Source organism: Canis lupus, chromosome 8 (assembly GCF_048164855.1).
Source record: "Canis lupus baileyi chromosome 8, mCanLup2.hap1, whole genome shotgun sequence".
Classification (NCBI taxonomy): Eukaryota; Metazoa; Chordata; class Mammalia; order Carnivora; family Canidae; genus Canis; species Canis lupus.
Genome location: NC_132845.1, coordinates 51,908,306 through 51,935,569, shown reverse-complemented (window position 1 = coordinate 51,935,569; position 27,264 = coordinate 51,908,306). Strand labels below are relative to the sequence as shown.

Here is a 27,264-nt window from a genome sequence, read left to right as displayed (position 1 = left end):
ATCTCCAGAACGGGCCCTTGTTTTCAGCTCAGATGAGTAATGAGGCCTCCCAGGCACGTCCAAGGAGAAACCGTTGAAGGGCAGCCAAGGAAAAGTGAACGGCTCTTTCAGACCTGCCTTTTGCAGATTATTCAGTGCAGCCTCTCCTCAGTAAGAGGTAAAAACGAGGAGCATTCACTAGGGCTCACCTAGGACGACGAAGCAGTAACCAGACCTTGAAGCTGTGCTCATTAAAATTAGGAGCTTTGATGTGAGCTTCAAACTCCGCACTCCGCGCAAATGGCCCCAAGCAGGTTGCTAGCTCCCTTTTAATAAGCAGAGAGCTCCAGTTTCAGTGAACTTTTGGCCTCCTGAAAAGTCCCATGCATGCAAAGTCAAAAGCTGGACAAAGCACTGGTACAGGTTTCACATTAAGTAGTGGGATATACCTTCGATGAGACTTTTAATTATAAAAAATATCATTATAGTATTGTTTTGGCCAGAGACTTTTCAGTATCTATCCCAAATGGTCCTTTCGTTGATAAATAAAGATCAAACTAGATTTCTTTTAAGATGAAAAGTTTATTTTGCCTTTTGCCTAGAAGCAAAACTAATGAAAATTAAAGTATAAAAATAAATACAATTTACGTTAATGGACATTCCACTCAAAAATAACAAAAATAATGTATATAAATAAAAAATCCATTAAAAGCATAAAACAATGGCACTTTCATAAGAAAAAGCTGTGAACATTAAAATATGTGTAAAACACACACGCTTTTATCTTAAAAAGAAAAAAAAAAAAACACTCCTGTTTCTCAACCTTAATCTAAAGCTAGTTTTAAGCTTTCTCCAAAACGTACTATTTGTTTCAGCTAATTTGCATTGGTACACACAAAATTTGTAGCATCTATCTTTCTCACTGGAAAGACCCACAATGATATGAGTAAGCTGTAACCTGAGTTTTCAGAATGATAAAGCACAATTTATCCTATTAAGATATTTTGATATACTTTGCCTACAAATGAAAAATCGGTAACTCAGACCTTTTATACCATCTTCTGATTTCCTGGCTCACTCATTCAATAAATGATACATCTCAATAAAGAAAATCCAGTTTACACCCGGAGTAGATTATTATTGTCTTGTCTACGGCTGGATGTAAAAGCTAAATTTTAAATAGGACAAAATTGGAGAAAACCATCTTTATCTCCACCTTCTTACTAGGATATTAAGAATATATAGTCTTCATTTTCAAAATACCAGTATCATTTTAAAATTCAAGTTAGAAAGAGTAAATGTACATAGTCCCAATTTTATGTGAAAAGCACAAAGCCCTTTTTGGAAATGGCATGATAAATTAACAGTGACATTCTCTTTCATAAAATCATGTTCCATTGGTAACCTTTTTTGATTTATATTTTAAATGAATATGTTAGTAATGAAAACCTTAAATATCAGTGCCTCTTAATGCAGAATTTCAACTCAACAATATTACTATCCCACTGGAAAATCTAGACTTATTGTCATATAGCCCTTTAGTCTCTCCTAAATCAAGTAAACTAGAAAAAACAGACTATGAAGGAACAAAATACGCAGACCAAGAAAATAGAAGTGCATGCAGTGTGACTCTATTTTACAGAAATTGGATGCAATGATTCACTCTTAGGTGCTACGACATTCAAGAAGATTGTGCTCTCTCCCTAATTTAACCTCCAAAGAAAGATTTTATGATTTAGAAGTGTTTCCAAGAGCACTGGGGTAACCTACATTAAACATAGTATTTCTGCACAAGACAACTAGCGGTTAAGAGGAATGTATACCGTTAACCAAAAGAGTGGCCCCCAGCTACTTCTGTGGTAAATTCTGAGTAGACCACAGCCAGCAGGCAAGTGAGTCCAAGAATATGAAGATGGAGAGATTAATCAGTGTTTAAATTTTACAAAACCAGGGGAAAACATCCTTTGGCAGTAATTTTCCCCCAAATAGAACAGTCTTTAATTTGTTGATTCAATTTAGTGGTCAGTGTGCAGAGGTGAATGAAATTTATATTTCCAAACTTATTTGTAATTTATCACACCTTTTCGATATTTTATAGAAATAAACCCAAATGTCCAAAAACATTCTCAGCAGACATCTGGGTACAGAAAACAAACTTACATTTGTACAGGTTAAGCAAAGAGATGGTCTAAGATTACTAAAGTGTCTTCACCCAAACCTAATGTTACGAGGATAATGAGGGGTAGGGAAGGAATTAGCCAGAGTGATCAAGTTTGCAGATAATTGCTCAGCCCTTTGATATCACATTGCCTGTGTAAACGGTCCAGGATTAACTAAAGAGTCCTGGGCAAGGGAAATAGTACACAAAGCCTCCCACCCTGGCCCTTGTTTATCCTAACGAATGTTGTCTTCTTAAATTGTCGCAACATTTGGCCGCTTTCTTTGGATTTTTCCTGCATATACTCCTAAAAATAGAGCAAAACTAATATTATTTCTCTATGTCAGTTTTTCTAGAATACCATTTAACAAGTGCTTACTATATACCAGGCACTAAGCTTAAGTGACATACATTATATCTAATCCTTACATAAAATAATCCTGAGGTAGAAACTGTTACTACTGTTTTAAAGATAATAAATTGAGACATGGGAGAGTAAGTCACATGCCTAACAGCCAGAAGTGGACTCTGAGAACCCAGCTACACCTGATTTGTTGCTTTACTTAACAACCATTTTGCATTACTCCTACTTTGCTTTAATTAGTGGTTTCTGAATTTCACTATAAACTCCTGAGTCAAACACAAGACATCAAATGAGCAAATATGTTTTAAAACATGACATCAGAGATTGCAATTTAGTTTGTAAGAACTATAAACAACTTTAAGTGCTTTGCAGCAAAATGTAACCACCCCTTAGCATCCTACTTCAGTCTAAGAGTATGAAAGTCTATCATCACAACAAAAAATGAGCTTTCTATAAGTTGCTTATTAATAAAGGGTTCGTTCTCCCTGCAGATCAAAATAAATCATAAATTTCAAGTTTGTTTGAAACATAATCCAGGCCATTAAAAATCTGAGCAGGAAAGAATAGTCTTTTCAACTGCAACTACTGAGGCCCTATGTTGAGATTCAGAGTTAGAATTTTAATCAGTCACATATCCCAAATTTTCAATTTATGTAAAATGATAGAATCTTTAGTCTTTTTTAATTGTCTAAATACGGCACTCATGTAGAAATGTTTAGAAAAATAGGAAATTTGTACTTGTTTAGATATATAATATACATGTTAAGTTCGTTTGTATTAGAATTATGTTGCAATGCAATTAAACCTAGTTCTAGATACTGAACTGCAAAGGCCTCCTATTATTCATCCTTCATACTATTGAGTTTTACTTGCTCTTTTTTTTACAGATTCACAAGGGACAAACAGTGGAGATGAAATGCATGAGACAAGAACATGGATAGTCATCACTGTGGCAAATGGAGAGTATCACACAAAACAATACTAATTCCTCAATGAATCACCAACTGGCCAGGATTTATCACAATATATAACTCTAATATGGGAAAAAATTGAAAAGATCATAAAACTTCACATAACTTCACAAGCAACAGATCTAGTGTTTGGTCTGAGTTCTTCTAGTTATCTTTCAAACCAGCTGACTGATCACCTCTGGAATAAATAGATCCTCAACATAATCTCCTTTAAAACAACGCCACTGACTGTCACTCACAGTGACTTCCAAAAGATGACCTTTTATATTATATTCTACATATGCAACATTATGAATTAAATTCACTATATATATATGCAAAAAGTCAGCAATCATTTCAAAGTTATCAGTATATCTCATTCCCTCTTCGAACATATGGGAACAAATAGCAGTAACACAAAAAAATTTTGTTCATTCCCTCCTAATTTAGAGGAAAACACTTAGTAATAAAAGCTCTAAAATATGCCTAATTGTATGTTAATGGGAAGATTAGAATTGATTAAAGATTTAATCATCATTGCCTAGTGATTTAGATTTTCTTTTAAATGTTTAGAAAGCAGTATAGTTAAAGCAAAGCATTTTGAAAATATTTTTAATGGATCACAATTTTTGGTGAGCTTATCAAAGTGTCTTAACAAAAATACCTACAAAATAGTAAAACATTAACGGCTTTGCATTAGCTTAATATTGAATTTGTCTTCTTGCCACCATAAACAATTTAAAATCCATAAAATAACAAAAACAAAACTTACCCCCTCCCACCTGGCATATTCACATGTGATCTTGTGGCCAGAGGGAGAAATTTTTCATCACTTTATGTGCAGATACAAATATTCCTGGGTGATACACTTCCCCAAAGCTGAACAGACACGCATAGATGTAGGCATCAGATTATTATACTTTACTTATTCATAAAAAGGCTTTCTGAATTAAGCATGTATAATTCTACAGATTTTTGAGATTAAAAAAGTGTATAGTGTTTCCACAGGATCATTACAGACATCAAGATCAGAACCACAGTTTTACTATGATCTCCTGACTGCCACAAAAAACTAATACAAATGATCACTAGCAGGAATGACTGTGAATATGCCCAAATTATGGTGGCAAGGAAAGACAAGATATTACATCTGTGTGGCCTGCATCATGGGGCAGCTCGTGCATGTCCTTCTATTAAATGGGTTTCAGGAACTCATTTGCTACACACCTGAAACAGGCGCTCTGTTAGGCACTCTGCTCTGTGAAGACTTCTGTCTATTTTGCACAACCCCCTTCACTGATGTCTTAGGGGTTCTAATTGAATATAAAAAAATTAATAAGTCACTTGCATTAAGGTCTAAATGTTCAACATTCAAAGAAAGCAACCATACTGCATCAACAGCTCAAAGTATAAATAAGCTTGAAAAGGACATAACTCTCACACATGCACACAGCAAAGAAGCTACACTTTGCTTCAGCAGGAGACTAGAACCAAGGTTTATACTTTGTTGGAGAATCACTTTGGTGATGCTGAACTTACTATATGGATGCTTACAATACTTAATGAGCAAAATGGTATGAAATGAAAAGTAAAAACATGCCAACATAAGATGATAATTAAGATAAAATACACAACAGTACACCAAAGGGTTATCTTTGAACACAAAGCTTTAAAAGATCTTCAAAATGCTATGAACAAATCACATTTGTAAAAGAATTCCCCTTTATGTAAAGAGCACTAAATTATTTTCCCTGCTCAAAGCTAATCTTGATTTGGATGTTTTTACCCAGGAGTGGCACTCTTACCCTTGTCTACTAAGTAGCCTATGAACTGGTGCATTCTGTCCTTGGTTTGGCTGAAGGACTCTGTTGACAAAGTAAGTAAAAAATTAATTAAGAAGAGAATGACATAATTTCAGTTTTCTCCCCATTTTCTTTTAATAGACGAAAGATGCTTAACAGTGGGGGGGGGGTATCTATGTAAATAGGCCAATATAATACCACACGGAAAATCAAACTGACTGACACCTATTAATATGGTACTTATATTTTACTCACGGAGAGACCAAATCTTAGGTTTTTATCAGGATGTCCAACATAAATGTTTAGTTCTTGTGTTTTTAGGTAATTTATATATTTTACAAAAACCAAATTTTCCTTTCAAACATCTAAGTAACGTAATTCTTGTAGAGAACAGGTCAGAAATATTAAGCTAGCTTTCTAAGGTTTTTGGGTTTTGTGAGGTTTTTTTTAAGACTTTATTAGAGAGCATGAGTGGGGGTGGTATGCAGATGGAGAAGCAGACTGCTCTCTGAGCAGGGAACCCGACTCAGGGCTCAATCTCAGGACCCTAGAATCATGACCTGAGCCAAAGGCAGACACTTAACCCGCTGAGCCACCCAGGGGTCCCTGAGGTTTTTAAATAAGCATCCAAAGTAAGTCCTGGACTGTGATCTGAACTCAGAACAAAGGGGGCTGAAATTTCTATCTGAGATGGCATATCCTAAGAAAGCTCCTGAAACATCTGGTCTGACATATAACCAGGTTACATGACCCAGTGTTAATATGGATCTTGGCCCCTCTTCAATCCTGTAGTCAGCAGGGAGTGTTCTATTGATATAAAGTTAGAACTAAACAGAAAGTAAGGTTGGGATTTATAAAGTTTTCTTTCTATTTTCTTAATAAATAAGTAACTTCACAGAGACAAAGTGATTTTTCTCACCTTGTTTCAGAAGGATTTTGTTTAACCAGAAATTTCTTATTTGGCATTCCCATTTCAGCAGCTCTAACACAACATAAAAATAAGAACACACAAACAATGTATTTAGAAAGGGAAAGAAAATGCTTACAGATGTGTTCAGGATGACAGAAATAAATCATTTCTCAGTTGCTGTACTACTCAACTGTACTAAGTGCACTAAAGATGACTTTCCAGAAAGAAGCAGCTTATTAAGATAGTTACTATAATGTTCTTTGTATTAGGTTTCCCTCCCATGAAGTCTTTCAAATATTAGAAAAAGAATATATTCAAAATATATAAAATTAATACTGAATATAAAGATTATTTTTAAGGCTGAGTGGCTATCGATTACACAAGTTGAAACTACAATTTAGTAGTTGATACATTTACCTAAGGATGAAATCAGATTTTATCACCTGAATAATAAAACTTTATATAAAAAAGGGATTTCTATCAACTTAGCTGTAGAAAAGTGAACTTTTTTTCTAATTTGAATACACAAATAGACCAACAGATAACTAAAATCAATTGGTTTGATAATAATTGAATTACTGTAACATGAAACAAAGAAAACTTACTTCATGTACTTCTTCCTATCAAGAGACTTCTGTGTTGCAGCTGACAGGGCCACTCGTGGACTTTTCATTTTGTCCTTGAAAATACCAAACAAAAAGTTTCAGTGGTACCAGTAATACCACTAAAATAATATAGGATGATCTTAAACTGCACAGAAAAGCTTCTCTTACTAACAGTTGGAACTTTAACTTAGTCTTTCTATAGAACTACAGCAGTCCAATTTCTTAAATCATTAAAAAATTTTTTCCCAATGAAATAATATAAATTTAGCTTGTTTTTCTTTTGTCAACATTAAGACCACTGATTCAAACCACACACTTCCAACCTTCCAACACCCTAGTATATTTCAAATAACTCTGGTTTCCAGAAAAGGCAAAATCTCCATCATAGTTTCAAGGAAATTAAATCAGGAGCCAATGATAGTTTTTTTGTAAATCATCCAAACAACATTCAAAGCTTCAACTCCAAAATCCAATCACAAACAATACCTAATTCCTTTAAATCTGTCTTCAGAGTTAACTATTGCTGGTAATCCTAGGAACTGCCTATGCTTAAGAATTGTAGGAAGGGTTCCAAGGTCAAAAATAGAGAATGAGATTTGGTATCAATTACCCCAAACCCAAAAGAAACTGATTGTGAAAATAAGAATAAATAAATATATTGGTCTCTGCCTCTGATTCCTGCTAATATTTGATCTTTGTCCCCACTTCCTAACACAGAGCTCCTAAAACTCTTGTAATCTGAGATAGTGATGCTAGAAGCATCTTTTGCTCTAATATTTGGTCTTTGACCTCAGTTCCCGACACAGAGCTCCCAAGTCCCCTTGGAATTTTCTGGGTGATAGAAGCATCTTTTATTCTAATGAGACAACTTTTGGGGGGCTTCCAGGTGCAGACTATTCATCAGAAAGACCAAGCATAAGTAGAAGCTTGGAACTTTCAGCCTCACCCCCTTATCTTCCAGAGACAAGAGAGGGGTTAGAGATTAATCAATGATCATGCCTACATAATAAATCCTCCAAAAAATAATAATAATAATAATAATAATAATAATAAATCCTCCATAAAAATACCTAAAGTATAGGATTCAGAGAGCTTCCAGATTAGTGAACACATCCATGTGCCACAAAGATGGCATACTCCAACCCCACTGGGACAGAAGCTCCTGCCCTCAGGACCCTTCCAGTCCTTACCCTATGTGTCTCTTCATCTAAGGGTTCATCTATATCCTTAATTATGTTATTATATAATAAACCAGTAAATGCCCTAACTACTGTGAGCCATTCTAGAAAATTATCAAACCCAAAGACAGGGTTGTGAGAATCCTGTTTTATAGCCGGTCAATCGGAAATACAAGTGACAACCTAAGACTTTGGATAGGGGAAGTCTTAACTGCCTTCTTAGCTTGTAGTATTGGACTCAGAACTGAATTGAATTGTAGAACACCCCATTGGTGTGGGAGACAGTGGGCTGTGTGGGGGAAAAACTCATACATCTGATATCAGAAGTACCCGAAGTTTTAGGAGTGTAAAAAAAAATAGTTTTTCATTCACTCATTAAAAAAATCAGATAACATACCATTTGCCTGAGCATTTTTTCTTTGCGAACTTCTCGGTCATGATGGAGAATAGACATTCTTTCAGCTGCATCCATTACAAAGAATATGTCATGAATACCATACAGGGCAGCTCGCAACTAGGTTCAAAAGAAGAAAATATTGTATCCACTTAAAAAGATGAGGTTAGAGTTCAGTAATATCACATGCACTCTCACTTAAAGTTTTTAAAAGTTTTAATTAAAACCTATTTTCAGTGGTTAAATGGAGGGAAAAATATAAATTTCCATTTCTTAAAAGCCTTTAGGATATGTGCATTTACCTGAGCTAACACTCTTTCCTGAAGAGAAGCATCTTGTGCTGAAACAACTCCTCTCTTTAATGGCGCTTCTGACTGAAAACTCCTTATGAATTCCATAGTGTCCTGGAAGAAGAAAACTTCCTTCAAAAACCACTTTTCTAGAAAGATTCATGATCACTGGAATTTCCTTTTGATTTTTTTTCTCAGCCAATTAAAATTACTAAGAACATATAAAACCATTACTTATCAGAAGTCAAGCAGCACTCACTTTGAAGAGAGACAAATACACAAATTGCTTCATTTACATACTTTAAAAAATCATCTGAATGAGATTCATCAGATTTCTTTTTTTTTTAAGATTTTATTTATTTATTCATGAAAGACACGGAGTGTGTGTGTGTGTGTGTGTGAGAGAGAGAGAGAGAGAGAGAGAGAGAGGGAGGGAGGGAGGGAGAGAGGGAGAGAGGCAGAGATACAGGCAGAGGGAGAAGCAGGCTCCATGCAGGGAGCCTGACGTAGGACTCGATCCCGGGACTCCAGGATCATGCCCTGGACCGAAGGCAGGCGCTAAACCACTGAGCCACCCAGGGATCCCCGATTCATCAGATTTCTATAATTGCCTACATTGCAATGACTAAGAAAAGTTTGATCCACCAAAGTTCTGAACTAATATGTCAACTCTAGTTTATGACAAGCCGTCATTAAACTGAGAAACTGAGCCAAAAGTGACATAGGAACAATGAACCAGCTCCTTACTTTTACAGTTTGGCGAAGTTGTTTCAGCTTATCTGTCTGCATAAGTCTACGAGTAAGAAATCCTTTTGCCACTGCGGTTATCTTGTTAAATTTTGTTTGTACTTCTGGACTGAAAACCTTGAAGAAAGCAGACAGACACAATAATTCAAGAATCTGAGCTTTATACTCCTTAATCTATTACAGTGAACTAAATTCCTCTATGTGTGTATGCCCTGTGTCGGTTCATTTCCGCTAAGAGCTAAGCTATTTGATTTGGGCACAAACATCTGTCCTCATGTGTACAACCTCAGATAATGTACCTCTTTAAAAACTGTAGCTAGATAGACAGACACGCAAATATCATTAAGTTTGCCCACCTGAGACCATTTAGGTTTGGCCCGTCCAAAAGGCCTTGTTACTGAGAGTTTGTTCAAGCCACTAGTTGATGATCCCCAGAGGTAGAAGGGTGCTTCATTTGCAGAAGCAAAGCTATGCTGCAGGGCAGAATTTGTGAAACCTAAAGAAATATATGCACAGTATTATACTCGATATCACATAATGAGAATATGCAGGACATCCAAATAAACACTTAAGACTCTCTAAGAATAACAACTGCCTCTGAAACTAGTCCATGTGCAAACTTAAAATATTTATGGACTTTAAGCTTATGCACTAGATGGATCTTTTCAATACAAACAGCTTCTCAGGATAATTGAAGATGTGAAGATAAGCTCTTGCCGGGTCTGAAGAATTAGATGTAATTCAAGATCACCGGGGAGGCAGCAAACCGTTTTCAGCTGAAGCATATCCCCTGCTGCATGAATAAACAAAGACTGGGCTCTGAGTCAAGTTTCCTGATATTTTCTTTGCTAAAGTGGTTTGTCTCATGAACACCTGCTCACCAGTCTTTGATCTGCTATCATTTAATTTTTCACTAGTTACTAGGGAGCTGGCAAATAGAATTACTTGAAGAATAGAGCAACAGCTTTAAAGTGTACCAAGTGAAATATCTTACTATAGGATAATTTTTTTCAAACAGAAGAGAGTTTTTTAAGTATTTACCAGAACTATTTGAATTTGAAGTATGGAGTGAGTCCACTTGAGACAACATTGTTTCCAGCAAACCAGAGTCGCTTATTTTTCTCCATTCTAAGTCCACTGCATTGTTAATGCCTGATTCAGAGGCTTCAGCAGCAATCACCTTCTTCTCTTTTAACATTTTCTCCTGTTCTTCTATTTCCTATAAATTAACAGTGTATTATATAACGTGCTACATCTTTTAATTATATCCCAAAATACCATTATTCTAGGCTTAGCTAAAAGTAATGATTATCAGCAAATGATTAATTTCAAGTTTTCCTACCTCCAATGAAATCTTAAAACAAGTATTATTCCTCTTACAATACACTCTTGCAGAATGCATATTTCAGTATCAATATATAAAATATCTTTGAAAAAGAGTAAATGTTTTGAGTCAAGGATTCAATAAAGTATCCTTTTGATAAATTATGCATTTATTTTTAGATAAGGAGCTATATATTAAACCTTACATTTTGGCAATATCCATGTATCAAAATCAATCACCCCCTTAGATTAAGATACAGACGAAGAAGTCATAGTATCCTATACGTGATCAAAATTCACACTATCCCCGGCAAAATTCCACTTACCAGCCCCATATCCCTACGTTTTAACTCACCTTCTGCAATCTTTCCTGTTCCCTTTCCTGCTCAGCTATGAGTAGTGATAACTGCTGGGCGTGCTGTTCTTCTAGCCTCTTCCGCATTTCTTCAAAAGCTAACATCTTGCTTTTTAATATCTCCTCGCCTTCTGAAAAGAAACATGGCCCCTCAAATTTAGAATATTTACTAATATCTATACACAGTCAATATAAATTATGCTTCCAATCAAAGAACATTCCTGGATCCAACATAACACAATCAAGGTACACGAGGTCCCCCAATCTGAACCACATTCTCTTCTGGCACAAACCTCATTTTATGCTATCAAATAAAAGCCTGCACCTCACCACCATATCCATTCACTCAACAGATCCCACCACAATCTGAACCAATGGAGCCACGACTATCTGTTTAGTCAAGATTCTCCTTACTCAAATAAACTTCAAGATGTGATTCTCGTCTGCATCTCACCTCTATTTATTCTTCTGACTCTGGTCCTTCTCCAGGATTTCTGGTATTTTAGCTTGTAGTTTTATTTAGTTTTGATTTTTTTAAATAAATGTTCCTTTGATAGTGTAAAGCTCCTTAGCTTCTGGTTCCAAAAAGCACTGGATATTAAAACTTCAGATATTTAAATTACTAACTAAAAAATTAAATCATTATGATTATGCAACTTATTAAAGAAAGTGGTAAGACACTCTGAGATGTTGAAATACCAAGTATTACACAGATGTAGGACTTGGATCCATCATAATTCATGGACCCATCACAATTCAACTGAATTCAAAGAATCATTCGTTCCAAATATACAGTCAATGACTTCCATTAAAGCATATTATATTATCTATATGCTATACTATTCCCACAATTTATTCCTAAATATATTTTATTCAGCTACAGTTTGCATTTGTTCATGTGCAATTTTTCACAGGCAAAAGGGAAAACTGGGAAAACAGGAATAGAATTGCAACTTTCAGCAAAAAAAAGGACAAATCTCTTCAGCTCAACCAACAGCGATAGGCCATTTAGCTCTATCTTAAGAATTTCTTAAGTGAGGGACACCTGGTAGCTCAGCGGTTGAGCGCCTGCCTTCAGCCCAGGGTGTGATCCTGGTGTTCCAGGATCAAGTCCCACATCGGGCTCCCTGCATGGAGCCTGCTTCTCCCTCTGCCTATGTCTCTGCCTCTCTCTCTTTGTGTCTCTCTCATGAATAAATAAATAAAATCTTAAAAAAAAAAAAAAATTTTTTTTAAGTGAGCACCGTCCAGGGCCTCCTTTGACAGCAAGCTGGCCTCACCTCACATGCAATGGCCATGCTCCTACTACTAAAGCTCTGTCAGCTTTAGTAGGCAAGCTCCTACTAACTGCCCCCTGGGTAGTTAGCTCTGTGGACCTCTGGTGTTCACAGAGAGCACCTCCCACTGGGGTGCATTGGCTGTCTGCATTATCCACACTGGCTCCCAGGGTAGCCATCCACTGATGTTTTCATTAGAGCACTTATAAGATACACAGGTTTTAAATAGTCTGTCCCAACCCTATCTTTCCTATAAACTCTGTTATTTTTAGTGTGCAATTTTACAGAATGTGAAGTTTTTTTTCAGGAAGATTTATATCACATTAGAGCTGAAATGTTTATGTCCAAGAACTTCATTTACTGGACTCATTCTTCCACATCAGTAATGAAGAATTATGAACCACGACAACAAAGTAAGGAGCAATGAAGATATGTTTTCGCAAGCTGCTGCTAATATAACACTAGATGTGAAAGAAATTTGAAATAATTTTTACCAATAAACATGTCATTCCTTAAACATTACTCACAGAGCCAAATTTGTGATTTTTTTTTCTAATAATTTGCTGTTCAAGTGTTCACTGAAGGACCAACTACGTGAAGATCTCATTATATATGAAACAATAGGGACGCCTGCCTGGGTGGCTCAGCGGTTAAACGCCTGCCTTCAGCTCAGGGCGTGATCCTGGAGTACCACGATCGAGTCCCACATCGGGCTCCCTGCATGGAGCCTGCTTCTCCCTCTGCCTGTGTCTCTGCCTCTCTCTCTTTCTCTATGTCTCTCATGAATAAATAAATAAAATCTTTAAAAATAAATAAAACAGACTGATGAGAATATTAGAAACCACATTCCAAAAGGAAGACATCATAGCAATACACTACATTAAAACTATGATATTTCATATAAGAACTCTTTCCTCCAGTCATTAACAATATTCTCTGATACAAAGTGAACTGTGATTCATATTTTAAATGAGAAAGCTTTAAGAAAGGCTTTCAAATGGCAATAAACTATAGCTAATTATAGGTCCTCTGATAAGAGAAATGAAATGAAAAACCCTGATGATCAGATGAGACCATTATTATTGTTTTTCAAAATGTGAATTAAAAGTATTCAATAAAGGTGGGTGAAAAAATGATGCCTAGAGGCCCATGGTGGCTTAGTCAGTTAAGCAACTCAGGTCGTCATCACAGGGTCCTGGGATTGAACCCCACATCTAGCTCACTGCTCAGCCTGGAGTCTGTTTCTCCCTCTGCTCCTCTCCTCACTCATGCTCCAGCTCTCTCTCTCAAATTAAAAAAAAAAAGTATTCAATAAATGTGCCATCTGCTTGGCAGGTATCAAACACTTCAAAGTTTCCTTACCTTTGGAACTACTTTCTAACATTTTATTCTTGTTGATGTAGACAGATCCCTTAGGGTATCTTTTTTCTGGCAAATATTGCCTTTCCTGTTCAGCTACTCCAGTTGTTAAGACATAAGGGCAGTTTTCTTTTTGCAAACTATCAATATCTAAATCAAGTCTCCGTTTAACTTTCTCAAAACTGTTATCCAAAAATGGTTCATTTCCACAGGACACTGTAGGGGTGTCCATCTGCTGTCTGGTATTCTGGTTTTGCATGAGTAAAGGAGATGGGTTTTTTACATCATAAGACTTATTCAGTTCCATTTGTAAATTACAGGTGTTTTTCTCTAACACATTGGCTGACTTGAGTCCACTCATAGTTCCAAAGTTTTGAGTCACTATACACTGACTAGTGGCATATGGCTCAGGCAACCTTGGCATTGCAGTACATGTACTGTCCATTTTGAGTGGTCCTCTCCCATCAGATGTTAACTGACCTTCCACGATAGCAAGTCCATGGATAACCTTCTTTTCTAACTGACTTCCTGAAGACTGGCATACCTGATTTGATTTACCTAAAACCACTTCCTGTATGGCTTCAGATGTATTTTTGGTGACACAGACCTTGCTTGAACAAACTCCAGCTAAATCAGCTGGTAACTTTGGCACACTTTCAGGTATATTTGTTTCTTCATCAGTAGCTTGAACAACTAAGTCTACCGTCTGTTCTTTTCCTTTAGGACTTAATTCACAGGCATTTACTGGGTTATTTATAAGTATATGACATGCTGATGATGGCCTAGAATGCCTTCGATGCATTTTAGGACTCAGGCTTGGCTCTGGACTAGGTAATTTGGCATACGAACCAGTAAGACTTTTGATAACATGATTTTCGGGAACAAAAGTGGGAATGACTTTAAAATCAGAATCGAGGTCTAAAACAGTGCAATGGCCAGTTCGTACAGGTATGTCCACTTTAGAAAAGCTACCTAAAACGGACATATTCACACCGCTTGCTTGAGTAGAAGCACCTTGGAGGAGAACATTTGATTTATTAAGGCTTGGTTTGTCAGGAACCAGAGAAGCACAGTGTCTGCCAGCCAGCTGCACCTTCTCCCTCCCAGAGTCAGTCCCTTTAACAGCCTCGTTTTCTTTATCTGAATGACTCTCATAAACACTTCTTTTCACACTACTTCTCAGACTACGTCTCGATTGTTCTCTTTCTATATATTCCTTTGACTTTTTCATCAAGTTCTGAAGACTCATTATGTAGGGATCCGGAGTAACTTCTTCCGAAAGTGATGGGTCCTGTTCTTCATTGGTTGGGAAGAGACCATTGGGTGTGAGAGTCTCCTGAGGGGTTGTGGAGGGGGTCTTTACAGAAGTTTCATTTTCCACAGAGCTAATAATATCTGAACTATCACAGTGCTTCAAAGAATTAAATTCTGAGTCCCTAGTTAAGTCTACCCCATTAGATTTAAATTGGTCCTCATTATTCAATGGCAAAATTCCAGTTATCTTTTCAAACTTTCCTAAAGTAGAGTGCTCAGTAGGGCTTGGCAAGATATTTGGAAATGTAGCAGGGACATTCAAGTTTCTGACTTCTGAATCAGAGTAAACTGTTTCAGTCTCCCACGGATCAAAATCACTGGCTTTAGGTGCTTTTCTAACCTGGAAAAGGAAATTTTAAAATTAGTATTTTCTTACTGCAGAGAAAAGCCTTTGATTTCATTGTTTTCTAAAATAAAATTGAAATAGAAAATTCAAATATTCTAACATTTGAGAACACAAAAACTAAGATAATCCTTCTCTATTGTATCCTATATCACAGAGCTCAAATTACTATTAAAAATGGCTACTGATAAAATTTTTAAATAAAATAATTTAAAAAAATACAAACATCCCAGCCTATTTATTAAAAGAGTATAAGCAAGAAAGGAAATGATCTAATCTGATGCAAATTTGTACATATGGGGACGCCTGAGTGGCTCAGCAGTTTGGCACCTGCCTTTGGCTCAGGGCGTGATCCTGGAGACCCGGGATCGAGTCCCACATCGGGCTTCTTACATGGAGCCTGCTTCTCTCTCTGCCTATGTCTCTGCTTCTCTCTGTGTATCTCTCATGAATAAATAAAACCTTTAAAAAAAATCTGTCCGTATGTGCATGGGTAGACACACACATATATATTCACATATCCATGCACAATTTAATCTTGGAATCTAAGGGTTTTCTTTAACTTTCTTCTGTATTATATGTTATTAATGTCACCACTGTTCTCCTATGAAAGCTATCAACTAAGGATACTGATATATGATATAAATAGCACATAATTAAATTTCTCAAATGACTCTTTCTTTAACAAAGACTAACTTACCCAGGATATAAAAATAATTCAGTAATCAGACTCTTGCCTCCCATATGCTTACTCCAGATTTTAACTAAAATCCTTCTATGATAAGGCAAATTTATAGTAAATGATAGCTCAGCCATGTAGCTTAAGTTACTAAGAAATAAGAAAATTTTCAACTTAAAATCCAACTCATCAAGGCAAATTTCAATTTGATTAACTGATGATCATTTTAAACAGCAACCTGTTAGAGTTTTAGAACAAGAAAATAAGTAAAAATTTATAAATTGAGAACTGAAATCCAACAGAAAAAATAAAATTACATCTTCTATCTAAATAATTTGACCTTGCAAAAAGAATAAAGTGAACTAGGATGGTTTTTAAAGATTACACAGGATATATTAAACTGACGGGATATAAAAATAAATAAATAAATAACACTGACGGAAATTATCATATTATCATATCAATACAGACTCCAGAATCCTGAATATTAAAAAAGATTTTTAGGTTGTTGTGTATGTGTTATTTTTCCCTAGACCATACGGCACTCCTGTTTTACCTTACAAATCCCAAGACATATAATGGTTTCTAGGTACTATGCAATAAACAGCACAACAAAGTATACTTAGTCACAACCTCAAGACCAAAATAAAACAAAAGGGAAACATATTCACCATGTCCATGAATATGTTTACAGGCTTACATAAAATAAATTGTTTCCTTAAAATATCTCAAAGTTCACATTTGTATATACAGCAGCTATGTTTTTGGTATAGTACTAAAAGGAGTTTTTGTTTAGAGAATTTAAGAATAAAAATATATCACAGAATGATAGGTTTTACAGAGACTGAAGAAATCTGTTTGTTTGATTTAAAATTTCTCTATATCTGCATATAATTAATTCATTACTCTCTAGTTTAACACTGTACATGCTCTATTAAATGTTGGAAGTTTTAAGACTCAACAATCTCATTACTAGTACATTTGATATATTCCTTCACTGGACCAATAATTATATGCCATTTTGTTTCAATAATAGGAAACATCTAGTAAATCCAAAGTCTACCCTTATTGTGCTGCACTGTATTTTTTAAACTTAATATAGTCATTACAATCTGCAAATTAAAATCTACTACCCACAGAAAAATGAAGGTAGCAATTAGTGGGAAACAGCCTAAGGTTTGTTGTACGTGTATCATCTAGTATGAATTATATAAACTATAAAACAAACCCTAAGGAAAAAAAAAAAAGTTAAGATGTAGCCAGCAAAACAGAGCTACATAGAGCAGAAATCATTTGTTCAACATAATTCGTTTTTTCTTTAGTATGAAATGATCCACACCCTAAAACAAACTGTTTATAGAAATTTATTCTTTTTTTTTTTAAAGATTTTATTTATTTATTTGACAAAGAATGAGGGGGAGAGAGAGAAAACACAAGCAGGCAGATTGGCAGGCAGAGGGAGAGGGAGAAGCAGGCTCCCCACTAAGTCAGGAACCCGAAGCGAGGACCCAATCCCAGCGTCCTGTGATCATGACCTGAACCAAAGGCAGATGCTCAATCCTGGTGCCCCTTTATACAAATTTAAATTCAGCTAAATAAAAATAATTGCAAAAGGCGTGAATGTATTGTTTAAATGGTTTCAATTTAGATCTAAGATGCATCTGGACAATTCTACTTACATAATCTAAATTGCACTTGTGTACCTAAGAAGAGAATTTTCACACACACACACAAAAAATGGGGGGCAGTTATTTACTTTAGCAGAGAATGAGAATAAGGTCATTGACTCAATAGTCTGATTAGTTCAGAGGTAAACTACAATGGCCAATTCTATTATTTTGTCACTGAGAATTCCGTGTTTTTAGAGTCATAAGACACAGACAATAAGCAATTATATTCAGGGAAGGGCTCCATTGTCTAAGTACCCTCTGATTCAAGTACTGGGCATCACTAACAAGCAAGTGAATGTTCTTTGGAGTAACTGAAATGGAATATCACAAACCACTAAGATTCTCAAACATAACAGTAAAATATATTGGTAACTAACTAGTAAGCACAAACATATTTCTGAAAAAGTATCACTACTGCTTACCTCATGATTTCTTAACTATAATTTTAAAACATCTACATTACACACCTGAACATTTTCAAGAATCTCCTGGACCCGAGTCAATAAAGCTTTCTTCCTATTAACATGCTTTCTTGTTTCTACATCAAGTGCTTTCTGCTTCTCTTGTTGCATTTCCTTTCTTTTCTCAATGTTAAGCTGCAAAACATCAGAAATATGTAATTATTTCTCATAAATTAAAAAATGCCTTAAAATCAGGAATCTTTGAATCAGAATGATTAAAACATGCAACAGGTAAAGCTATAGGAAAAGAAATCTGAACAGTGGTTAGGGGGAATGAGTGGGATGGGGCAGGGGAGATCTTTTTGTGGGTATGAAAATGTTCCATTTGGGTGTGAGTTTCACAAGTGTATGCCATATATCAAAACTCAGGGAACTTTAGAACTTAAGATCTGTGCATTCTACTGTATGTAAATTATTCCCAAATGAATAAAAAGTTAAAGAAGAAAAAAAAAAAAAAAAAAAAAACCTGTTCACTCATCAAATGCTCTAAAATGAGAGATAAACTGTTTTGGCCACTGCTGAGCTTATCATTGGCAGTATCTTACTCCACAGGGTCAGATTCTTCAATTTCTAATGTTCCAATCAGCATACATTTTATCTCTTTGCTACGTCAAGAAAATGTCTAAAGGCTTAATGATGAAAGAAACAGATAATGTTTTCTTTGCCTACAAAATGAGAATATGTTAGATCCCAATTCACTGTACCTTCCAGTAAAAATATAATTTACTTCAACAACTGGAATTTCTAAGCATTACATCTTTTTAGTGAATTTAATTTTCTTTTTTAAGATTTTATTTATCTATTCATGAGAGACGCAGAGAGAGAGGCAGGGAGATAGACAGAGGGAGAAGCAGGCTCCCTGCAGGGAGCCTGATGCAGAACTCGATCCCAGGACCCCAGAATATGACCTGAGTCAAAGGCAGACGCTCAACCACTGAGCCACCAGGCACCTGTGAATTTAAATCTTAATTATTAAGTTCTAAGAGGTTTAGTCACTGCATTAAGAAGTCAAGTCTTGGGATCCCTGGGTGGCACAGCGGTTTAGCGCCTGCCTTTGGCCCAGGGCGTGATCCTGGAGACCCGGGATCGAATCCCACATCGGGCTCCCGGTGCATGGAGCCTGCTTCTCCCTCTGCCTGTGTCTCTGCCTCTCTCTCTCTCTCTCTCTCTCTCTCTCTCAATCTGTGTGACTATCATAAATAAATAAAAATTAAAAAAAAAAGAAGTCAAGTCTTATCTTAGACCAATATAAATGGAAAACATGTCATAGGGACGCCTGGGTGGCTCAGCAGTTGGGCGTCTGCCTTCGGCTCAGGTTGTGATCCCAGCATTCTGGGATCGAGTCCCACATCGGGCTCCCTGCATGGAGCCTGCTTCTCCCTCTGCCTATGTCTCTGCCTCTCTCTCTGTGTCTCTCATGAATAAATAAATAAAATCTTAAAAAAAAAAAAAAGAAAACATGTCATAAAAAATTATTCCAGAATTATACTATTCATCTGTCACATACAACATAAAATCACGGACAAAGGTCTATAAGCATCAGATTTTGCTTATAAATAAGTAACTGATGGAGTCACAGACCCTAAACAACAAAGCTCAGATATTTTGGTTCACTTTAAACTAATCAAGCAATGTTACCAAGTAGCTGGTAAAAATGTTTTAAAATTTTTATCTGCATGGTATCAAAGAATCATTCCACAGTTTACTTGCTAATCACAAAGGGGGGAAATGTATATTTTCAAAAGTTATCTGGCAGTCAGCACTTATAAAAGCAAGTAAAACTAAACATCACTAATAGGGAAACAACTAGAATTATGTAACTTCTGATTTAACTTAACACGGAGCATAGGGCATCAGCTCCAAAGAGTTCTTGCCAAAAATGTTTAACCTGACTCTAATCAAACTTTTATTTTTTTTCTAATAAAACTTTTATTTTTTTAATTTTTTTTCTAATAAAAATTTTAGACTTCATTTCCAATTTATAGGAACTACAGGAACTAGAGGACACATAAAATTTCATGAAGAAACAATCAGACAAATCCAAAGTAAGGCATCCTATAAGATAACTGGACTTGTCTCTTTACAAATTCACTATCATTAAAAAAAAGAATTGGGGGAAACCTGGCTGGCTGAGTCAGTAGAGTATGAGACCCTTGATCTCGGGGTTGTAAGTTCAAGCCCCATGTTGAGTGTAGAGATGACTTAAAAATAAAATTAAAAAACAATTTTTTTTCTAAGAGGTAGAGGAACTGTTCTAAATCAAAATAGATTTTAATAAACATAACAAGCTAATGCTATTTGTGAACTCTGACTGGACCTAGATTAGAAAAAAAAAAAGGTTATGATATTTTGAGCATAAATGGAGAAATCTAAATATGAACAGAATATTAGATGCTATTAAAATTATTATTAATTTTCTTAAGGTGTGATAATGGTATTGGGATTTTATGTAGGAGAATATCTTTATTTTTAGAATATATACCAAAATGTTTAAGGAAAAAGTAATAGGTATCTGCAATTTTCAAATGGCTCAGCAATAAAACAAAAAATGTACGTATATACACACATATACATATATATAAAATCACAAACATGATAAAGATGACAAAAATGTTAAAAACTGTTGAACCTAGATGATACATATATGGGTGGCCATTGTATTACTCTTTCTATTTTTCTGTATGTTTGAAGATTTCATTTCAAAAAGGTAGCAGGGGGACGCCTTGATAGCTCAGTAGTTTAGCGCCGCCTTTGGCCAAAGGTGTGATCCTGGACACCTGGAATTGAGTCCCACGTCAGGCTCCCTGTATGGAGCCTGCTTCTCCCTCTGCCTGTGTCTCTGGTCCTCTCTCTCTCTGTCTCTCATGAATAAATAAATAAAATCTTTGGGGAAAAAAAGGTAGCAGGAAATATTGATTTTTTAATTGCTGTTATACAAAAAAATGTTAACCCCATTTCTTTCAATTATATGAATTTTCTGATTTGAAATAGTCATACACATTTTAAAAACATACAATCAGTATGAAAGAGTTTATAATGAAAAGTGTGTTTTCCTTCTTAAACTGTATTCCTTTATCCTTCCTCAGAGAAAGAATATTCCTTTATAAAAACTCAAATAGTTAACACATATATATGAGCACTTCCTATGTTCTAAGCATTTTACATGTATCAGATCACTTATACCTCAAAACAACACTGTGAAGTAGATACATTTTTTTTTTAAGATCTTATTTATTTATTCATGAGAGACACAGAGAGAGAGGCAGAGAGAGAAGCAGACACCCCACAGGGAGCTGTGTGCGGGACTTGATCCCAGGACCCAAGGATCATGACCTGAACAGAAGGCAAACGCTCAACCACTGAGCCACCCAGGTGCCTCAGTAGAAACAACTTTTATCCTCACTTAACAAATTTAAAAAAATGGGCCTGCGAGTTCACGCAGCAGGTAAGCAGCAGAATAATGATTTAAGCCAAGACCAGAAGGCTCTAGAATCAGGCTTTTAACCACTATTCTACCCTGCTCCTAAGAGCACGATGTGTGCAGTGATTTACAATAGACTGTGGAGATCTTTCCATGCCTGCACATTTAAGTCTATTGTATTCGTTTTAATGTCATGAATGAGATTCTATAAAATGGATCACAGTTCGTTAAACTAGTCCACTACTGATGGACATCTAAGCTGTTTGTTAATCTTTTGCTATTTTAAACAATGCCACTCTATAACTTGTACATACTTCTGGCACACAGAGGAGTAGAAGTCTAAGATATTCCCAAAAATGGAACTGCTAATTCAAAAGTTATACATACTTTTAAATTTTGATAAACACTACCAAAATGGTCTCCAAAAAATAAAGTCAAGTGCTTCTTTCAGCAAAAATGCAGTGTAAGCACCTTTCCCTCACAATATAAAGAACACTAGGTCTTATTGGATCTTTGCCAATCAAGCAGATTTTAAAAATGCTAACTCATTTCTATTTTTTTAATAATGAATGAGGCTTTTTTTCAATGTTTATAAGCCTTTCTTTTGTTTTTCTGTAACTACCTTAGGGATTCACTGCAGAAAAAAAAAATTATTTAAAAATCAAAGAATGTTTACCAGGGGAGAAAGCACAGCCACTCCATGGAAGCGAATAAGTGAGATGCTTTCAGACTGGACAGGTAGAAAGCTCTCTGTGGATAGTGATGCATCTTGGATTCTGGCAAGACTGTTCTCACAGAACTTCTCATACTCCTCCATCTTCCCACAATTACACTGTAAGAGAGAAAAATGTCATTTTTAATGTGCTGAAAAAAACAGACCTCAATTGTTTGGCAAATTTTATCAAGCACGAATATATTTTTAGAATTCACAATTCTTATAATTGGCCTTCCCAGAATTTTTTTTTAACTGATGTGCAGCTAATTCTTAAGTATAGGTAAGTACCTCAAGATCCTACCCAGTTAAGACTTGCTTCATATATTAAATGTTTCCGAACATACGTATATACATCGCTTCTCGGCCTTTTGGCTAAGATCAAGTGAACATATGTATATAAATCAAGTTTTAAATATGATTTGTTTTAAATAAAATAAATACATAAATATGATTTGTTAGAAAAGTACTAAGAACTCATCAGTGAAAAATTCTTATAGGAAAAAAAGTCCTGTATCACTTGCTAACTTATAAAACAGAATACTGTATTTTCCTTAGTAGGACTAATCTACACAAGGAAAACTAAATCATACAAAGGTAGAAATACATTTATAGCCAAAAAAAAAAAAAAGACAAAAAGGCTATTTACATAAAAGAGGGTATTTACTTTTAAAAATTCTTTTGTTATCGTGGAGTTCAAAATCTATTACTTTCACATCTTGAAAGTATATTTTGACTCCATGGACACCAGCCAAATCATTCAGAAGTGTAAAATAGAATATCTACTGCCTCTTGTATAAATTCTATTTCATTGTCGAAAACTGGAGCCACCACGAAACCACTTAAAATAACCAGCCCAGTAATTCTACAATTTCTGGAAAATAGTGATGGTGGCTGTGAAAATTCAAGATAATCAGGAAAGATTAGGCAGGATGTTCGTTCATTTAGCTAGTGTTAAATATTTGATTGCCTGTTTCCATAGCACTATGTTTGGCATTGTTTCCTTTAAACAAGCAAGGGGAAATAAAAAGAGAGACATCATTAGACTCTTTAACAGCCAAGGTTATGAATTGTGAAAACAGAAAAACTAGTACAATAATGTTCCCTTAAGTGTTCAGTTTAAAACAATTAACAAAGAAAGGGGCAGGAAAATTCAACCGACGATGTGGGATACGCACAGATGAAATAAGATGGGAGTATGATACTGTCTTAAGCCTCATGGCACTTAGAAATTCAATACACTAAAGGGTTAGGGACAAATTATAGCACAATTAGAAATGAAGAAAAAGCTTATTATGATTTGATTATAAAAAAATAAGATATATTGCTAATATTGACCAAAAGGTAATCCTCGTATCAACAAAACTTCTTCCTACATCCCATTGATTCTAATTATTTCCATATTTGATTTATGCAAAGTGTGAGTTTAATTTCAAAGAAATGGATCTCTAGAGTGTAAATGAGACTGTTTTGCAAACATATTCATAAAATAAGCAAAAGTAAAACAACACACACCTTCCTGCATGACAACCATAGCAAGGCCTCATTTTTCAGTCTGGATTTCAACCCATTATGCTAGCTTAACAACCAAAACATGCAGAAGCTACAATATATGAGAAATTCAAATGATCCCATTTCTACTAAAATACTCAAGAATATTTTTTTTTTTTTCTCAAGAATATTTTTTAACACAACTCCTGCGCCCAGCATTATAGGAACATAAATAGCAATATACTTTCTATGGAAACACGAACAAAGATTGATTCAATTTTAAAGGTCTATTTCAAACATAAGGAATAAATAAATTATTCTTAGGGCAAGTTTATTTTTCTTTCAACATCATATACATATGCCTCATTGCATTGGGAAGTTAAATTCACATCTCTTCAAAAGCACCCGTATGTCATGAATATTGCCGATGTACAATAAAATAATTCACAGCATAACTACGGCAAATGATAGTACATTAAACACCCAAATACAAGTGCTAGTATGGTTGATTATGGGAATTACCAAATGATTGTAGGGCATGACTGAATTTTTCTATCCTTCAGTCTCAACTTGGATGTCCCCCTCCTCAGGCCATCCCTGATAATCCCTTCTACATTAACCCTACAGTCTCTATCACATCACATTACCCTGCTTCCCAATTTTCATGACACTTACCACTATCTGAAATTATCTTGTTTATTTCTGTGGGTTCTGTCTGTCTTCCTCCACCAAAATGTAAGCTCCATAAGCACAGGTACCTTTCCAGTCTTGCTCACCACTGAATCCCCATTACACAGAACAGGATCAGCACACAGTACGCACTTGATAAAAGTATTGAATAAATGAATTAGGGAAATTAGCTCAAACAGTAATGTAAACCAGGGTGAAAAAAAGAGCGTGGACTATATAGGAAAGAAGCTAGCAAGGAAGAATGGAATTTAAAGAATGGTAGTTTCATGGATGACCCTATTGTCTGAAGAACCTGGTACCTCTAAAATTGCAAAGACAATCATTTAAAAAAATGAGCATCATTGGGCACCTAAGTGGCTCAGTTGGTTAAGCATTGGACTCTTGTTTTGGCTGAGGTCATGATTTCAGGGTCCTGAGATCCAGCACCTCTCTGGGCTCTGCACTGGGCATGGAGCCTGCTTGGGATTCTCTCTCTCCCTCTGCCTCTGCCTTTCCCCCCTCCTTTGTCTGTGTCTCTCTCAACCTTCCTCTCTTAAAAAAAAAAAAAAAAGAACGTCATATCCTATATGATTAAGCAAGAGGGCACTTCGTTTCTCACAGCACAATTACTTGTCAGCAGAGTTATTTTTGAACGGAGCCTTGACTACAATGCCACTCCAACCACAAATCTACTGACCCATACTTTAACATCAGGCATTACTGGTCCACCTGAATTAATCATTTGTCAGCTGCATCAAGTTCAGACATGCTTTGTCGTCTCCATTTATACCATGACCCTTCTCCAAACGAGCCTCTTTGCAAACCCCAGTGATTCATGCTTCTGCTACCCGCTCCTCACCAGTGTGTTACTAGAAATGTCACAAAAGGTAATGGTAAAACTAACACATAACAGACCTTGCCTTCATTTCAAATCCTAGCTGGCCACTTACCCCCTTCAGTGTTCCCAAAGACATAACCTTTTTCCATGCACAATAAAGGGGAAGATTCCTTATTCGGCCATCTACATTCTTGGCAATTTACTTGCCATCCCTATGCCTCAATTTCTGCATCTGTAATGCCGGGATAATCAGAATTATCTGTCTCAAGAATTCAATGAACTAACGCCTGCATAGCAATTAGCATAACGCAGGACAAGCAGAGAAAACATCAATAAACGGAGATGGCTATTATTAAAAGGACGACGAGGATCACGATTTTTTTATGAATTCCTGGAGGGCAACGACAGTGCTTCGTTCATGGTAGGATTTAAATGTAACTTTAAAAGATGGAAAGAGGGACACCTTCCTCATTTCATTGTTTCAGACCCCCTCCTCGGCGAATCAATCTCTGGGCGCCTTCCACTCGCCTGAACCGGGGGGGGGGGGGGGGGGGGGGGGCGTTGGGAATTGGGGTCACAACCAGATGAAGTGGGGTGGGCATCACCTAGCAGCATCAGGAGCAACCAAGAGAATTTACCTTATTAGGCCTCAAACTTACTCCCCCAGAGTCGCGAGGGCAGAATAAACACCACCTTATCCTAAGGCCTCTGGCTCTGGTAACCGGCTCTCCGAACGGCCAGTGCACACCCTGACGACGTCTCCCTCGCCAGCAACTTGGGAGGAGAAAAATGGTCCAGTTTTATCACAGGAGGTGATTCCCCAGCTCTGTCCCGAGGTTATTTGCCAGGGCCCCTCGGCCCTGACCCCAGCGCCCCACGCCCACCTCCCCCAGCTCCTCCATCCCAGCATCCGAGCATCACCTCGGCGCCGAGTGTCGCTGGTCCCCGCGCACCTGTCTCCTCACACCCGCCGGCGCCTTTCTCTGGGCTCGAAGGCCAGGAGCCCAGCCCCTGCGTTCGGGTGCGAGGGTGGGGGGCAGGGAACCCTCGGCTCTCAGGGCGCCAACTCCGCCACCCCCGGTGGCCTCGCAACGAGGACCCACAAGGACCTACCTAGCCCCCTTCTTACGCACACACCTGATCTCCCACGGCCCGGTCAGGTTTTCTTTTCCCCTCGCCACGGGCCTTGTCAGGAAGCAAACAGCTCAGTTGGTACTGACAGAACACAGCTCCGTCCGCCGCCTCCTTCTCCTCCTCCTCCCCGCCATATTACGGGTCTCCGGCGGCAACGCGGGATCCTGGCAACCGCCACCGCCGCCGCCACCCGCCCGGGCTCCACCTCTTCGGGCGGCACTTCCGGTGGCTGCTTCCGGAGCCGTTGGAAACGTTGAGCCTCCAAAAAACTACAATTCCCGAAGTGCATTGCACGCCCGGGCACGCTCCCTGGCCCGGGCACTTGCGTCCTGGCGTGATACTTGCTGAAAGCGCGATGCACGCTGGGAAACGTAGTCTTGACTGCAAACTAGTGCCTTTTTATTTTTTATAAATTTATTTTTTATTGGTGAGCATCTGCCTTTGTTTTTTTTTTAATTTATTTTTTATTGGTGAAAACTAGCGCCTTTAAAATTATAGCATCTTACAATGTGAGCGCTCCTCAGCTCTGAAGCCCAGCCCCCTTAAGTGTTTCTTGAAATTGCTACTTTTTATTTATCGGTCAAGAGATAACCTCTTTCCAAAAAAGAAAAAAAAAAAAAAGAAAAAAGAAAGATAACCTCTTTCCTTGTGGTCGTTGGAAAACATAACAACGTTCACCAAATTTTTTCTCCGTAAATAAAAAATTTCTGAATCCTAGATATCAACTCTAAGCCTCAAGTCAATCCTACCCTTTGGCAAATCAGTGGCAAAGAAAGGTAACAGGTTCAAGATGGCTCAAAAAGCCCTGAATGTTTTACCAAAGTTTTCTATCTAAACATGT

At 36.7% G+C, this 27,264-nt stretch overlaps 1 protein-coding gene across 7 annotated transcripts; it reads right to left on the bottom strand.

Moving 5' to 3' along the window:
* Positions 1 to 541: 541 nt before the first annotated feature.
* CCP110 (centriolar coiled-coil protein 110) lies at positions 542 to 26,651 on the bottom strand. Of its 7 annotated transcripts, none has more exons than XM_072835969.1 (17): positions 26,427 to 26,651; positions 25,928 to 26,063; positions 24,458 to 24,603; positions 22,256 to 22,411; positions 18,165 to 18,293; positions 13,695 to 15,345; positions 11,056 to 11,183; positions 10,419 to 10,596; positions 9,734 to 9,873; positions 9,378 to 9,494; positions 8,643 to 8,744; positions 8,344 to 8,460; positions 6,769 to 6,842; positions 6,173 to 6,235; positions 5,257 to 5,316; positions 4,679 to 4,764; positions 542 to 2,444 (listed from the first exon to the last, which is right to left on the bottom strand). In XM_072835969.1, exons 4-17 carry the CDS (start codon positions 22,394 to 22,396, stop codon positions 2,392 to 2,394), a joined length of 3,039 nt encoding a protein of 1,012 aa, XP_072692070.1. In that variant the 5' UTR covers positions 22,397 to 22,411; positions 24,458 to 24,603; positions 25,928 to 26,063; positions 26,427 to 26,651; the 3' UTR covers positions 542 to 2,391. The 7 variants fall into 7 exon arrangements, with proteins under 7 accessions (XP_072692070.1, XP_072692066.1, XP_072692071.1 ...); XM_072835965.1 differs by having other exon boundaries at positions 11,056 to 11,186; positions 26,427 to 26,650; XM_072835970.1 differs by lacking the exon at positions 4,679 to 4,764 and adding an exon at positions 4,224 to 4,330 and having other exon boundaries at positions 11,056 to 11,186; positions 26,427 to 26,650.
* Positions 26,652 to 27,264: the final 613 nt, after the last annotated feature.

Bases quoted from the DNA above. Each gene is read 5' to 3' on its own strand.
- CCP110 (XM_072835968.1), bottom strand. From the start codon at position 22,396: ATGGAGGAGTATGAGAAGTTCTGTGAGAACAGTCTTGCCAGAATCCAA. The intron at 8,461-8,642 runs GTAAATGCACAT...TTTTGAACCTAG, and splicing joins AGGAAAGAGTGTTAGCTCAG to TTGCGAGCTGCCCTGTATGG. The intron at 6,236-6,768 runs GTAAGTTTTCTT...ATGTTGTGTTAG, and splicing joins GATAGGAAGAAGTACATGAA to AGCTGCTGAAATGGGAATGC.